Consider the following 15,785-nt stretch of genomic DNA (forward strand, 5'->3'; position numbering starts at 1 on the left):
TAGGCCTGGCCCTACATGTGGGGGAGCTGGGGCAGGCCTTGGGAGCAGCCAGGGGCCCCCTGATTGCTTGATCCCCTAAGGCAGGCCCCCGCCTTCGACTTCAGCATGCAACAGCCCAGCCCCCGCCTTTCCAGTGTGGGAGAGCTGCCGAGACCAGGCCCGCTCCAGGAGGGGTGGGGAAAGCCAGCCCGAGATAAATGGGGGGAGGGGGAGGACACAGGGCTGCCAGGCTGTCCCTCCACAAGGTGCGGCCAGGGGGCACAAGTGGGGAACGCCGCCATCGGGCTGCAGTGTCCCCCTGTGCCCTCCTTACACACCTGGCTGGAGACCCACAGCCTCCTCCCGAGCCCCAGAAGGGAAGCCATACCCCAGGTAGCTGCGTCTCTGCACCACCTCGCTGGAGCTGCGGGCCAGTGGGCCACTGTCTGCCTTGGCAGCCATCCTGGAGGCCTGTAAGGGCAAGGAGGGGCTCCTGGCCTCGCTGGCTCCCTCTGCTGCAGGGGCCCGCTCAGAGGCAGGGGTGCTGGCTGCAGGGAGACAGGGCAAGTTACTGTAGCTCCTCCAGGGAACAGAGCCCACCCAGCAAGATACCGTGTCCTGCCCCCTAACCCCTAGGGCTCCTCCCGCCCCCTCCCCCAGCTGTCTTCCTCCTTCTGCTACCCCCTGGGTTCCTCCCATCTCCTCCTCCTGCCCCCAGGGTTCCCCCCATCCCTAATCTCCTCCTGCCCTCCCAGCTCACCTGTCCCCGGAGTGCCTTCCTCTGCGGCTAGCACAGGCTGACTCCTGGCTTTCTTCCTGCCGGGGGCCGTCAGGAAGGGATCCTGCAGCAGGTCCGTGGCGGGCGCCCGCTTGTCTGGGTCTGCCTCGAAGCACCGGAGGATGAAGGCCTTGGCTGCCCCCGACATGCAGTCGGGCACCTCGGGGTGCATCTTGAACATGCCCACCTGGAGAGGGAGGGAACCATCAAAGGGGCCTGGCTTCCCATCCCCACCGAGCCGGGCATGGGGCCTGACCCTTAGCTCACACCCCAAGGACTGAGTTAGCCCCACAGGCTGCAGGGCAGCCACCTCCCACCTCACCCAACGGGCCTCGGCCCACGGCGCAGTCCGGCCTGGGTCTCCCTGCTGTGGCTGCCAATGAGGAGCCAGTCGGTATCCATGGCAACCAAACTGGGGCATGGCCCCCCCCGGCCACTGGGAGCTGCAGCGAAACTCGCCCCCTTTGTGTGGGGGGAGCCATAACCCCTCCCCCGCCAGCCCCATGATGAGCGGAGCCCGCCCCCGCTGCCACCAGCGAGCCCCATCGTCACCTTGAACATGGCGGCCTGAGGGCTGCCCAGCTCGAAGAATGGGGGGTTGCCTGTGGCCATCTCAATGAGGGTGCAGCCCAGGGACCAGATATCGGCCGGCTTCCCGTAGCCTCGCGGGCCCTGGTCGATGATCTCCGGGGCCATGTACTGCAGGGTGCCTGGAAAAGACCAGAGTGACTGAGGAAAGCCAGAACCCTCCCCCTTCCCCAGATCAGCCAGCGAGCCTTTCCCAGACCCTTTCCTCTCCTCTGGCCACGACCTAAGGATGCCCCTAGGCCCCAGCGCCTTCCAGCCGGGGCAGATGGCGAATGGCCCTTCCCACAGCCCAGCCTGGGGAGCTCCCTGCCGCAACCCAACAGGGCTGGGGGGGCCCTCACACCTGTGAAGGTCTCCGCGCTGGGGCTCATCCCAGCCAGCCTCTTGGAGGTCCCGAAGTCAGAGATCTTCAGCACCCCGCTGTAGGTGTTGATCAGGACGTTGTCTCCCTGTCAAAGGGACCCCCCCACCTCAACACATCAGACCAGGCCCCAGCTGCAGAGACCCCCCCAGGGCCGAGTGCTTAGAGGTGGGATGTGCTCTCCCCTACCCCTCACTCCCGTGGTCCTGATCTGGAGTCGAGGGTGGATCCGCAGTGGGGCAGGGCCATGGATCCACCCCACAGCCACGGCGCAAGGTGAGATGGGGGGCGGGGGGGAGACTGGATGTGCTCGAACACCCAGAGCAGGGGGCAGGCCCGGGGCTCTGCCTGGGACCAGCAGCTCTGCAGAGCAGCCCACGGGGACCACAGAGGTGCTAGAAGCCATCCTGGGACTCAGCACAGATGAGCAGCCCGGGGTGGTGGATGTTCGGGGTCCCTGGGTTAGCCCATCGTCCCTCTCCAGTCCGGGGAAGGCCCCGTAAAGCAGGGTGGGTGCAGCCTGGGGACCCCTGACTGCTTGATCCCCTAAGGCAGGGCCCCCCTGCAACTTCAGCTTGCAACAGCCCAGCCCCCGACTTTCCAGGGTGGGAGAGCAGCCGAGACCAGGCCCCCTCACCTTGATGTCCCGGTGCACGATCTGGTTGTCATGCAGGTAGCGCAGCCCCTCCAGGATCTGCTTGGTGTAGAACACAATGGTGGGCTCGTTGTCCTTCAGGGGCCCCCACTTGGAGCGCAGGAGGGACGAGAGGCTCCCTGCGGGGGAGGGGAAGGAGATGGGGATGCCAGGGCACAACCCCACTGAGCCTTGTCCGCCCCACCCCTCCCCAGTCCCAGAGCTGGCACAGCACGGGGCATCGCGGGCAGGGCAGGTGCCACCATAGGTCTGGGGAAGCACTGCAAGGCCATTAGGATCCCCCTAGCAGACTCCGGGCCATAATCCAGGGCTAGGAGGCAGCTGAGCCGAGACGTGGGGATGTCAGCGTGTCCCCTGCTGGGGTGCCCTGCTCTGTCTGGGGGACACCGCTTCACCTGCCTCTCTCCTTGGCACCCCCAGGCTCAGCTCCCAGCCTGGAGACGCGCTGGCCCCGCCTACCTCCCGGCACCTCCTCCATGAAGATCTTGATGAAGCCGTCCTGGCTGACGGAGCCCAGGTACTGGACGATGTTCCGGTGCTGCAGGCGCTTGTGCAGGGCGATCTCCTCGTGCAGGGGCTGCGAGTACCTGGACAGAGGCAGTAGAGGAGTGAAAACCTGCCTGCTCCTGCTCCAGAGCTGGGCAGGGGGCCTGCAGTGGCCCACAGTCCGCAACGCCGTCTGCTCCCAGCAGGACGGGAAAGACACGCGAGAGTCACGCCAAGGAGTAGGCAGGAGCCTCCTCACCCTGACACTAGTGCGCTCACACTGGGACTCCTGCACGCCAAGAGTGCACATCTGTTCACACTCATCCACCTCCAGCGGCCCCACCCCCAATCAAAGGGGTTGCCAGATGTCCGGTTAAATACCGGACGTGTAAAACATCCAGTATTTTGTTTTTCTTGGACGGAAGGCCGGCGGGGACATTCTTTTCCTGCCGCATCTGGTGGGGGCAGGGAGAGCGAGGAACGCAGCAATTTTTAAAGGCACAGCAATCCTTTTTTTTTGCTCAACCTATTTCTTTCCATGTTTGGGAAGCATCTGGCAACCCTACTGGATCGCCATGCTGCTGGGGACCCTGACTTTCCTAGAGACCTGGAGGGCAAGGAGCTTCAGCTACACCCCAGCACACGCATGTGGGATTTGTACCCAACGGGGGTCGTGTGAGGTGCCATCAGAAAACCAGGAACACCCCGATTTCAGTTATTCTTGCGTGAGGAGTGTATGGTAAACACCCAGAGGGGCAGGAAATATGGGACTAAAACATGTTCGAACAAGGGATGTTAAAATACGGGTAATGGGCTAACCCTGTAATTGCTGAAAAATTTCAGTGGTCACACGCACTTGCAGCCTGGAGCGGCAGCCAGCTCCCCGGGAGCCAGCTTTTAAGCCAGCTCCCGGTGAGTACTGTCTCCAACCTGCTGCTCCACTTCTGGCGAGCTGGCTGCTGCGCCCTGTTGCTGCTTCGGATACAGCGGATGCCCTTGAACGCCCTGGTACAGTGGCAGCAGCTGGCTTTCTGGGAGCCGGACCGGGAGCCGCGTGTAACCGCTTGGGTAATGAACAAACTCGTGCTTATTGGCTACCCATGTATTACACTCAGACATCCCTAGTTCAAACCAGACCCAGCTGGGGATGGGGAAACAGGCTGTTTCCTGACAAAAGAAAAGCCAATGTCTCCGGGCAGGGGCAATCACAGGACAGATCTGTGTGCATCACGGGAAGCATTGGCAGAGAAGAAAGCAGCATGGAGCTTTCTCCATGACTCCCTGGCGCCTTTCTGCGCAGCAGGGCACTTGGAGGAGACGGCATCGCCGAAGTCCCTGGCCTAGAAAAGGGGGCAAAGGCCCCCAGACTCTGGGTAACACTCACTTGTTTCACTGCTACTCCAAATCAGCCAAGTGCTGCGCTGGCCGTGGAGGGATCATTAACCCGGTGAAAGCTGCCAGCTGCCGGGCTTTTCTCTTTGGAGGAGCGAGGCACCTCTGCATGCTCCCGAGAAAGGATGCTTGGGGGAAGTGTGGGCCGGGCTGGGGTCCCTGGCTAATAGGAACCAGAGCAGGGGCAGGCCAGAGTGGGGTGAAACCAGCAGACTGCAAATGTTGGAGGGGCAGCCCCAGGGCTGCTCCACACACAGACATGTGGGGCATGCTCGCCCGCTGGCTGGGAGCTATGGGGCGCTCAGGGTGACAGCCTGTGGCTAAACCCCAAAACATGATAAAGGGACCCCCCCCGTGGCTCCTACCTGCTGTCCCGCTCCGGGATCTCCTTGATGGCGATGCGCACCTGGTTGCTGAGGTCCCGCCCGGCGTAGACGATCCCATAGGTCCCCTTGCCTAGGATGACCCTGTCGCCGGTCTCCGTGTACTCGTAGTCGTACTGCATGGACCACAGCACTGTCAGAGCGGCTGGGGGTCGCACCCAAACCCGCTTGGCTACGCACACTGCCCCCTGCACCGCGCCCTGAGGCTGGGGGTCGCACCCAAACCCGCTTGGCTACGCACGCTGCCCCCTGCACCGCGCCCTGAGGCTGGGGGTCGCGCTCAAACCCGCTTGGCTACACACACTGCCCCCCTGCACCGCGCCCTGAGGCTGGGGGTCGCACCCAAACCCGCTTGGCTACGCACGCTGCCCCCTGCACCGCGCCCTGAGGCTGGGGGTCGCGCTCAAACCCGCTTGGCTACGCACACTGCCCCCCTGCACCGCGCCCTGAGGCTGGGGGTCGCGCCCAAACCCGCTTGGCTACGGACACTGCCCCCCTGCACCGCGCCCTGAGGCTGGGGGTCGCGCCCAAACCCGCTTGGCTACGGACACTGCCCCCCTGCACCGCGCCCTGAGGCTGGGGGTCGCGCTCAAACCCGCTTGGCTACGGACACTGCCCCCCTGCACCGCGCCCTGAGGCTGGGGGTCGCGCTCAAACCCGCTTGGCTACGCACGCTGCCCCCTGCACCGCGCCCTGAGGCTGGGGGTCGCGCTCAAACCCGCTTGGCTACGCACACTGCCCCCCTGCACCGCGCCCTGAGGCTGGGGGTCGCACCCAAACCCGCTTGGCTACGCACGCTGCCCCCTGCACCGCGCCCTGAGGCTGGGGGTCGCGCTCAAACCCGCTTGGCTACGCACGCTGCCCCCTGCACCGCGCCCTGGGGCTGATGCAAGAGGAAAGGGCTGCTCCCGACCGTCCCACCAGCGATGCGCTTGGAGTGAGGGCCCACGCCCGCCCGGCACTCACCTCCAGCTCCTCATCCAAGCTGGCACCCACCTCCTCGCCCCCCGGTGTCAGCTCTGCCACGAAGGAGTGAATCAGCTCGCAGAACCTGCCGCCAGAGAAGGGAGAGCTTGCCTGGGCACGGCCCCGCTGCCTGGCCCTCTGGGGGGGCTCCCAGGGTGAGCGCTGAGCCATGCACCTGCCCCCAGGCAGACGCAGCAATGCCACGTATGGGGCAGGGCCCAAGCCAGAGAGGGCATCACCTGATAGCTGCCCCTCTTCCGGCTCCGGCCTCCCACAGCAGCTCCCTGCCTGTCTGCCCGCCCTTCAGCCACAGCCCAGAGCAGCTGCTCCTCCTCCCCTGGCAAGGGGACAGAACCTCGAGGCTCTCAGCACCATGCTGCTAGGGGGCCCCTCTGCCTCCCCATTCTGCTCCTTCCCCCCAGCGCCAGCGGCATTGGTGGATCCTTCCCCCCCACCCGACCTCCAACACACCCCAGCACCCCCACTCAGCAGCAGTGGTGTTGGGGGTCTCTGCCCCTCCCCCACCAGCGGCAACGGTGTTGGGGAGGGTGTGTCTGCCCCTGCCCCTCCCCCGCCCCTGCACCCCAGCTCACCAGCGGCAGTGGTGCTGGGTAGGGAAGTACAGCTGGAAATCCTCAGCCGTGTGCAGCACGTAGAGGAAGCAGCAGCGCTCGTCGCATTTGGAGATGCTGGGGAGAGGGGGGGGGTCGGGCCCCGCAGTGAGGAACCAGCCCAGGAACCCCCTCAAGGGCTGCTCCGCCCCACGGCTCGGCACAGGCCCCCCTCACAGGACCTCCCCAGCTGCCCACCCCCTGCCTATGGGCAGGCCCCTCGAGCCATCTGCCGCTGGGGAGTCGGAACGCCTGCCAAGGGACCCACTCAGGGACAGGCAGTCAGCTGGGGGAGCCCGGTCTACTCCCTGCCAGGCCTACCCATGAGCTCCCCGCTAGCCCTGGGCATGAGAACCAGGATGGATACTTCACCCGCGCAAAGAGGGTGCCGGGGAAGAAGGCTCTCCAGGGGATGCAGAGACGGTTTCCAGGTGGACGCAGGCCAACCAGGGAGTGCTGAGGCCAACGGAGAGGCTACCCCAAGAGATGAACTCCTCACCTGATTCCACGGATGGAGGACGCCGGAAAGGTCCAGCTGGAGATCCCTCTCTAGGGGGAAAATAAACCCCATCAAACACGGCACGAGCAACCGGAGCCTGGGAACTCATCAGGCTTGGGGACAGCAAAGGGATGGGCTTGCTTCCGGGGCTCCGTGCTGCCCTACCTCCTCCACGGGGCAGGCATGGCACAGCGTCACCGACTTTTCAGCCTGGCCGTGGCACACGATCAGCTGGGCGGGCTGCAGGACTTTGGTCAGCTCCAGAATCAGCACCTGGAAGGGAGGCGGAGAGGGAGGCTGAAGGATAGACCCCCGGGCTTGCTGAGAGAGTTATGGGAGGGGTAGACCTCCCTGGACGCAGCATCAGGGGTGGAAGATGTCCTAGCTTTCTGGGAAAGGCTCGCTGAGCTCATGGGCCCATCCAGAGACACCTGGGCCAGAGCTCAAGGGCAGTGGAAGGGCTGGTATGGCCAGAGAGAATGGACCCCCGCCGGGCCCCCCAAATCTGTGCCACAACCGGACAGGGGGGAGCCGGCTCCTGCAGGGCACTCCCCGATGCCTCAGCCCAGCCTGCCCCCTGCCCCAGCTGTGCACCAGGGGCTGCACTGGATCTAGACCACTGGTGACACAGGGAGGCACCTTGGTGCAAGCATAAGGCAGTTACACAATGGGGGGAAGGGAAGCCCAAGGGCATCTTCCCCCCACAGCCCGTCCCATGCCTGGCAGACCAGGGAGCCGCTAGGCCAGAGGTGCCTGCGATCCCAGCTACCTACGACAGGGGCCCGGGCTGGGTGATTCAAAGGAAGGGTGGGGGAGAAGCCTGTGATGCTCTGGGAGGACAGGGACGTGGGATCTCGTCTCCCCCCCAGCTGGTGCGGGGTCTCTGCCCCCTTCCATTGCACCCCCAAAGGACTGAGGGTGGGCGACCCCATGGCAGGGCTGGGGGCGAGGGCCCCTATCAGTGTCAACAGTCACACGAGGATCCTGCTTCCTCCCCAGGAGCCCCCCGTATCCCTTCCAGATAAACCCCCTTTGCCCTCAGCCCTGGGGCACGTTGGAACCTGCCAAGGGCCGGCCCCAGGCTCTGCCCTCCCCCACTGCCAGGAGCCCACTTCATCCCCCGCCTCAGCAGCACTGGGGATCGAAACCCTGCCCACCTGTCTGGTCTGTTACCATGGTGACAGGGCAGTGGTACCTGGACTCTTCCTCAGGTGTGGCCCAAGCCCCTCCCCATCCCAACTATCAGTGAAAGGCAGCAAGGGGGGGAGGGGCAGGAGCCGGTGCTGTGGGGAGCCAGCTTAAAAGCCAGTCCCCCCCCCTCCCACCCCGGCACCGGACCTACAGGGGGGCAGGGGAAGTAGCGGTGCAGTGGGGAAACGGCGCGAGCGGGGACTGAAGCAGGCAGAGGCGCAGCCGGGATAGCGAGCCCCACCCCACCCCTTATCGACTGGTCAAGTACTCGATGGAAATTCCATCGACTACTCGGATTAGTTCCCACCTCAGAAACCACAGGTCGTAGGTTCAACCCCACCCTCACCCAACCTGGACCTGGCACCTTTGGGATAACGGGGGGCCCGGGAGGTTGGGGGGCTCCTTTAGTGGCAAAAGCCCTCAGCAAAGCCTCCTTCAAAGCAGGCTCTGCCTTATAAAGCTTATTTACGCTGTGTGCTGCAGAGCCTGCTGGGACTTTTAGCGGTTACACGGTTACGTTTTTAACCGTGTTTTGACATCCCCACACATGGGCTAACTCTGCCCGCACTGTCCCTTATTGTCGGCACACGACAGGCCAGGGGCCGCTCTAGCAGTGCGGCGGGACGCCCGGCGCGGAGCCACTGTACCGAGACAGCCGTGCCGCGCACCAGCGGGCTCCTCACCGGGCAGTGCTCCGTGGACACGAAGGGCTGGCAGGACGCCAGCAGGAAGCCCATCCAGAAGTCAGCCTGCTCCTGCTTGGGCGCCGTGCTCTCCAGGCAGGTCTTGAAGTGTTTGTACAAGAGGAAGGTCTCCATGACAGAGGCCAAGTACCTGCAGCGAGAGTCGGGGCGGAGAGAGAGATGGAAGCACACCTGTCTCCCCGCCTGTCCGGTGCTGTGGGGGAAGGTTGCCGAAGTCTGGAGGGTCTCTGGGGCAAAACGTGGGGTCTCTTTTGGAGTTCCTTTAGGCCTGGAAGTAACATGCTGGGCTGCTCATTATACAGGGGGACCATCCAGAGTTCTCTCTAATCTTTTCCATCCACGTGCGGAATAAATTTTTTGCTGTTCAGTGAGGCATGTGCACCACACAGAAACACAACACCTCGCTGTGGGCACTCTACTAATCAGCTGGGGGGGGGGGGGGCACTGGGCTGCACAAATGCCCAGCTTACAGGGAACACTGCAACCATCACACCTCCCGGCACACCGATCGCAGGGTGCAGGAGGGCACCGGCCTGTGCTACTGTCTCCCACGCCCGACCGTGGAAATGGCGTCTGGGTGCTGACGAGCCTCCAGCAGAGCCCCACCGTGGCCCACATGCCCAAGATGGACAAGTTCTCCCGCGGTTCCCTGGGAAAGATCCATAGGGCGGCTCAGCTTGCTCAGGCAACGGCCCACCCGAACCCTCCCATGCAGGGCCCCCCATGGGAGATCTCTGCCCCATAAGCTGCCCAGGCTGAACCCCGCCCGAGAGTCCATCAGACACTGATCCGCCCCGCTCCTGGAGCACAGCCCTTCGCCCCAGGCCTGGGTACTGCAGCTGAGCGGGCGGAGATATTTCTGCCCCCTACCAGATGGGGGCGTTGAGCTTGTAGAGCTTCTCCGAGGCCCGGATGACCTTGCTGGGGTCGTTGGCCAGGATCCAGGCGCCCAGGTAGAAGCCCACGTCCCAGTAGTGCTGCATCTTCTCCACGCTGCCCTTCTGGCCCAACAAGCAGCTCAGCTTCACACCTGGGGGGGGGGGGGGGGAGATGGTTCCTCACCACCTCGGAAGGCAAGGCAGGCCCACCCCATCCACCTTCCCCATCCTGCTGACCAACTGCCCAGCCCCAGCCCAAACCCCTGTGGCACAGTGTCCCCCCCACTGCCCCACCCCCAGGCACACCTGGCTCTCCACCCACACAAAGAACTGGCCCCCTCTCTAGCAAACAAAACTCCCCCTCCCTAGCCACTTGAGGACTCCGAGCAGGGGAGAGAAGCCGGGACAGACAGGGCCCCGTCCCCCCAGATTCCAAAGGTTCCCCCCCAGTTCCTCATCTCCTGGCCACACTGTGCAGGAGAGACAAGCCCACAAACCCCACGTCCCCTCCAGCCCTTGCTGGGGCCATCGCCGGGAGCCCAGGGAGAGCCTGTGACAATCGCAGGAGGCCCCGGGGCTTTCCACGCACACCAGGGCAGGGGAAGAGCCACTCACCTATCTGCCGGAGCTGCACGGAGCTTTCAAACTGGTGCCCGGCTGCCATGAGTAGGACGGCAGCGTTAATCCCAGAGTGGAGGCTCGGCTCGGCATCAAAGGCCTTGATGTACCTGGGGAGTTCAAACACGCTGAGCCGCCGGCGACGAAACACTCCCCGGGCTGGATCCCAGGCAGCACGGCTGAAATGCAGCCACCTCTGGGGTGGTGGGCAGCAAACAAGTGATATGTGGCAGGGAAAGGGCAATAATCCCAAAGCCAGGGGAGTTAAGACAATCAAGGTGCCATGGGGGAGGGTTTCTAAAATCCACTTGCCGCGAATAGGGTCACTGGAAGACTCCATATATTTGGTTTATCTGCCTCACACTGTCCCTGCCAAGAACCGAAGTGGGGGACTCGGGTGTCCAGACCTCAGTCAAGCCCAAAGACACCCACAGATCCACACTGCCCGCTGCACCCCCAAACAAGCTACGTGTCTGTGCTCAGAACCCCGCTGGCCCAAGGGCCCCGCCCCAGCCTCCCCAGCACCACCCTCCCACCCCATCCCCGCTGGAAGGTCCCCCGGCCTGGCTCTCACCAGTAATAAGCCCGGTCCCTTTTCTCCGTGTCCGTGAAGCCGGAGCTGATGAACATGTCCTTGTAGATGCGGCCGCACATGCAGTACAGGTCGGGCGCTGCCCCTTCCGGCTGCTCCACTACTGGCAGGAGCACGGAGAGGGCCTTATCCCGGTCCCCAGGCTGGTTCCGCCTGCCCAGACATTGCACGCACTCAGCCATGGCACAGTGAGGCGCATCAGAGAGAGCCGGGGCCAAGCTCTGCTCCTCTGTCGCCCAGCAGGGGTCACCGCCTTCCTGACAGGCTGAGGAGGTCCTGGGGACTGATCTCCCCTTTTACCCCCAGGCAGGGCAGGGCCGGGCTCGCTGGCCCTGACGCAGCCCAGTCGGCACCTGCCTGGTGCAGAGGATTTCGAACTCTGATCCTGTCATCCCAGCACCGGCATCCGCGCACCCCGCCCCGCCCCCGCCAGGTGACCCGGCGCCAGGGGTGCCAGCAGCGGGGCCTGCTGCTCCCCGAGGCGGTGTCTCACCTTTCGAGGGCGAAGGTGTAGTGGAAGCGGATGTTGGGCTGCTCGGCCACGTCGCAGGTGGGCAGGGCCTGCAGCGTCTCCACCAGCGCGATGATGGCATCGTAATCCTGCGGGGGACGCCAGGGTTTAGGGAGAGCAGGCTGCCGCCTGCATTCCCCGGGAGTTTTCCGGGGGCAGGGCGATGTGCCGGGGGGGCTCGGCAGTGGGGTGGGCAAACCGTGCCACTCAGGTCACAGCTCCTGCTGGCCACACGTCCCACGGTCCCGGTGCACCCAAGGAAACTGCTCTTGTGCCAGGGCTGGCGGTGGGGCTTGCAGAGCTCCGGTGTCCTGTAGGACACCCTTCTTCCAACAGGGCTGCCCCCCACCTGTGACAGCAAAGCCCACTGGGCAGCCAGCGACAGCGACACACCCAAGTGCTCCAACTCCGCTGGCCGAGGATGGGGCCTTCACCAAGCGCTACATCCGGAAACCCACCATGGAGTCCAGCTCTCCCTTGGGGAGCCTCGTGCCAGCTTGTGTCCGTGACCCCGGGCCGGTCACCTCCTCAGAGCCACATGCTGGCACCACCTCGGGCACCCAAGCAGCGCTTGGTGCGGGACGGGCCCGGCTCACCTGCACATCCCGATAGGACAGCAAGAGGTTCATGACGATGTCCAGGCTGAGGAGCTCCACGCTGTCCAGGCGCTGCTGGATGTTTGCCAGCTCCCGGCTCAGCTGCTCGCCGCTGTACATCTCCCGGGCCTTGCGGATGTCCTGGCGGATCGTCTCCCGGAAATAGCCGCTGGGAAAGAGCCACGTGCAGAGCTGAGTGCAGCCCGCTCCTGGATCGTAGGCCTGGCGGGGCTGGATGATCGCCCACATGCCCCAGGGGGCACTCGGCGGTGGCAGAAGAAGCCCACTTGATGGGGGTCAGAGGATGCCGCTTAGCCGCCGGACAAGATCTCACCTATCCCAGGTGAGAGGCAGTTCCCGTGGGCCACGCAACCCTCCACCCAGAGGGGACAAGGGAGACCAAGTCACAGAAGGGCACAACCTCTCACCGAGGTTGGTACGTTCGCCACAGCCCGGCAGAAGGAGCAGAGCTGGGCTATGGAGAAGGTAGAGCAGGAAGGTCTTCACCTGGCAGTGAAGTCTCCTGGGAGGTGGAGTTGCCTCTCCATGGAAAGGGGTGAAAGTCCCATTGTCTGGTGCAGTCAATGGGCAGGCCAGAGCCCTGGAGAGCAGGTGGCAGGGACCTGGCCCACCCCCAGCAGTGCCCAGGAGGGATCACAGGGGCCTCTGCCCGGCTCCGGCTTGTCCAGTTCTGGACCCAGCTCTCACAAACTAAGAAGTCACCACATACGGAGAAGTCCCCCACCTCTTTGCTGAGGGGCCAGAGAGGCCACGCTAGGGCAAGGGACAGGAACTGCATGGGAAATGTCGCCATGGGGGGGTGAGGGGAGGGCAACCCCCTGTCACAGAGTATGGGGGAGTCACTGGCCCTGCACCCCCATCCAGATGTGACTCTCAGCCAAAAAGCAGAACAGGTTTATTGGGGGACAGCGCAGCACAGACTCCTCGTGAAATGAGGTGCACCGGTAGTTCGGAATAGGCACCCAGTCCGAACTACCTAGTTCGAGCCCCATGTAGCCGCGCTCCACGGGGTTCGAAGCAGCGGGGATTTAAAAATGGCAGCCCCCCGCTTATGCAAATGAAGCCCGGGAAATTCACCTCCCGGGCTTCATTTCCAAGTGCGGTATGCCCACATAACCCCGCTAGTTCGAAGTAGCAGGGAAGTGTAGACATACCCAGGGTTACTACAGGACAGCCCAGGACAGCAGAATCACATCCAATACAAATACACAGTGAATACAGCGCCTACAAGAGTGATACAATCCCCACTACGTTACACCCCCGCTCTGCTGTGGTGAGGGCCTAAGTTCCCCCTAGGACAGGGCTGGGCAAAATACGGCCCATGGACCACCCTGCCAGGACTCAGGCACACAGCTGCTGCGGGTTTAAAGCGCAGTCCAGCTGCTCTCTGCTCTGGATCTCTTGTGATCTCCCCGCCCCCAGACCAATCCACAACTCCTATTGGCCAGAAAGAACCGGCCAACAGGAATTGACCCCAGCCAATCTTTCAGCTCCTATTGGCTGGAAACAACCAGCCAATAGGAGCTGAGAGATTGGCCTGGGGGATGGCCCCGCCCCGCAAGCCTTTCCCACCTCCACCAGCTGATAGCCACATGGCAAGAACAGCCTGTAGATCAAAGTGATTGGGGGCTGCAGCAGGCAGGAAGCCCAGCCTGCCTTGGGGGTGCTGGCCAGGAGATGCTTAGGTAAGCGCCTCCCAGCCAGAGCCTGCCCCTCCCGCACCCCAACTCCCACCCCTGGTCACCATCCAAACCCTCTGCATCCCCTGCCCCAAGTCACAACTCCCTCCCACACCCTGTACCCCCTCCTCCACTCCTCCCCCAGGCCAGAATCCTCTCCTGCACCCAAACACCCTCCCAGACCCTGCACCCCAATCCCGACCCAGGTCACAACCCCTCCCTCCAACCAAACTCCCTCTCAGACCTCACACCCTCTCCTCCACCCCAGTCCCTTACCCGGTGCGCCCTTTTGTACCCAGCCTCCATCCTAGACCCCGCACCTCCTCCACAGAAAAGTGTGGCCCTTGACCACTTTCCAAAATCTTGGAGTGCCCCCCCACCCCAAATTATCACCCACCCCTGCTCTAGGGTCCGCACAAAGAATTTCAATCCCGCCCACCTTCCCAGCAGGGCAGTGCAGCAGCACTCACCCTCCTGGAAAGTAAGCTGCCACTGGTGGGCTCGCTGGGGGAGGGGAGGCCTCCAGGCTGCGGTGCAGCTGCTCCTGGGGCTGGAGCCCCCTGCAGCCCTTTCCCTCCCTCCCTCCCACACCCCCCCCCCCCACTGCCCTCGGAGCCCCCTGCTTCCGCCCCCTCTCCCCCAGTCTGCTGCTGGCTTCCTCCCCTCAGGCTCCTCACATGTCGCTGCCCCACCCCCAGCATCCCACTCCCTGCAAACTCTGGGCACTGTTAGTAGCTTCCCTCCGCCCCAGGCAGCAACTTGCAGCCAGCCCTGCAAGGAGCAGCCTGAGACAGCCCCTGCTCTGCACACAGGGGGCCCAGGGATCAGCGCTCCCTGGGGGAGAATGGGGGGGGAGCACGTCTCACCTTCTCCGCACGAGGGGGGGGGGGGGCGCTGCCTGTGAGCAGAGCTCAGGATCCCAGCAAGGGTGGGCCAGCCTGTAGTCTCTGCACTGGGAGAGTTCCTCGGGGAGCAGCGCGACTGACGAATGCCGCGGTGGTATCCATCTGAACCTGCGCCTGTGACCTCAATATGGGCGCCAGGGCCGGCTCTCCGGAGCGAAGGGCCCGATTCCGGGGGTGGGGCCGCACATGCGCGGGGCCCCGGGCAGCACAGCACGTGTCATGTGCCGGAGCCACGACGCGTGCGCCGTGCATCCCGGATATCACGACGCACGCGCAGTGCCCCAGGAGTACAATGCATGCATGGCCCCCCCGGGCACACGCACTGTTTCCCTGGGCGCGGGGCCCCACGCCGGGGAATCGGCCTAAGGCCGGCCCTGATGGGCGCACAAGCCAAAACTCACTCCCCTCCTGGATGGAAACTCTTAGAAGGAACCCTGGTGGGGACCCTTGAGCTCAGACAGCCGCAGACCCCACAGCCCAGCGCTGAGACCTGGGAGATCCGGAGCATGACTGCAGGGCTACCCCCACCCCCCGCTTCCCCAGCCTGGGCCCCTCTGCCATCGTCCCACACAGCCCTGCGCTGGTTCCCTGGGAGTGCACCGCACCCACAGCAGCTGTCGGGAGGGTCATAGTGCAGGGCCATATGCCAGCAGAGCCCGCAAGTGCGGGAAGGCAGATTCCACTGGCTTGGAAGCTCCCCTGCAACCTCTCCCAGGCCTGGGCCGTCCCTACATCACCCACAGCTCCCCCCCCAAACACACTCCCAGCCTGCACTTCCCCCCCCACACACACTCCCAGCCTGCACTGCCCCCCTCCAACACACACACTCCCAGCCTACACTGTCCTCCCCACACACACTCCCAGCCTGCACTCCTATGACTGAGATCCCCTCAGCAGGAGGGGGAAGGCTTCCTTCCTGCTCTCTGAAGCCTGAGCCATCTGTCAAAGGCAGGAAATTGCAGTGCCTGAGCCATTGCATCACAGTCCAGAGCTGCAGCTCCAGCGCAGGCACCCCCCCACCCCCCAGGCTGCAGGAAAGCAGTGTGGCGCAAGACTCACAGCTGGGGTGCTTGGCAGAGCTGCCCTCGACACTAGATCGGCTCAGCCCCTCCCGGCAGCCTCCCCATTCCTCCCAGCTCGCGGGACTGGCCTGGAAGTGTCGACACCCTGCAAGGCGAGGGAGCCAATCTCCGACATCCAGGCTATTTAACGGGACACAAGCGTGGGGAACCGCAGGCTGCAAGTGTTTGCCAAGCGCTGGTTTTGCACCGTGCAGGGGACAGAGAAAGGGGAGAGACGCGACGGCCCACTGGTTTGCTCCTGGCTCGGGCAGGGGCTGACGTGTGCCGTGGCGAGCCCCTTGGCCGGATGCGGAGCTCCTTGGAGTGCTCA

General features: G+C 64.1%; 1 protein-coding gene across 5 annotated transcripts in view; it reads right to left on the reverse strand.

Moving 5' to 3' along the window:
* Positions 1 to 15,785, reverse strand: part of MAP3K6 (mitogen-activated protein kinase kinase kinase 6) — a 30,937-nt gene that overhangs the window by 4,572 nt on the left and 10,580 nt on the right. For 3 of the 5 annotated variants that reach the window (XM_075909165.2, XM_075909164.2, XM_075909166.2), the window contains exons 5-21: positions 11,789 to 11,957; positions 11,175 to 11,281; positions 10,664 to 10,834; positions 10,087 to 10,199; positions 9,464 to 9,623; positions 8,537 to 8,723; positions 6,864 to 6,971; positions 6,699 to 6,748; positions 6,182 to 6,277; positions 5,589 to 5,673; positions 4,605 to 4,738; positions 2,821 to 2,948; positions 2,344 to 2,480; positions 1,689 to 1,794; positions 1,310 to 1,467; positions 740 to 944; positions 368 to 527 (exon numbers count right to left, since the gene is read on the reverse strand). In XM_075909165.2, coding sequence (XP_075765280.2) covers positions 368 to 527; positions 740 to 944; positions 1,310 to 1,467; positions 1,689 to 1,794; positions 2,344 to 2,480; positions 2,821 to 2,948; positions 4,605 to 4,738; positions 5,589 to 5,673; positions 6,182 to 6,277; positions 6,699 to 6,748; positions 6,864 to 6,971; positions 8,537 to 8,723; positions 9,464 to 9,623; positions 10,087 to 10,199; positions 10,664 to 10,834; positions 11,175 to 11,281; positions 11,789 to 11,957 — 2,274 coding nt within the window. Of the gene's footprint in view, positions 1 to 367; positions 528 to 739; positions 945 to 1,309; positions 1,468 to 1,688; positions 1,795 to 2,343; positions 2,481 to 2,820; positions 2,949 to 4,604; positions 4,739 to 5,588; positions 5,674 to 6,181; positions 6,278 to 6,698; positions 6,749 to 6,863; positions 6,972 to 8,536; positions 8,724 to 9,463; positions 9,624 to 10,086; positions 10,200 to 10,663; positions 10,835 to 11,174; positions 11,282 to 11,788; positions 11,958 to 14,354; positions 15,165 to 15,785 lie in introns of those variants that run through there. The other 2 variants (XM_089773407.1, XM_075909162.2) reach the window with 2 other exon arrangements.

The sequence above is a fragment of the Pelodiscus sinensis genome, chromosome 26, assembly GCF_052426305.1.
Source record: "Pelodiscus sinensis isolate ZL-2025 chromosome 26, ASM5242630v1, whole genome shotgun sequence".
Taxonomy (NCBI): Eukaryota; Metazoa; Chordata; order Testudines; family Trionychidae; genus Pelodiscus; species Pelodiscus sinensis.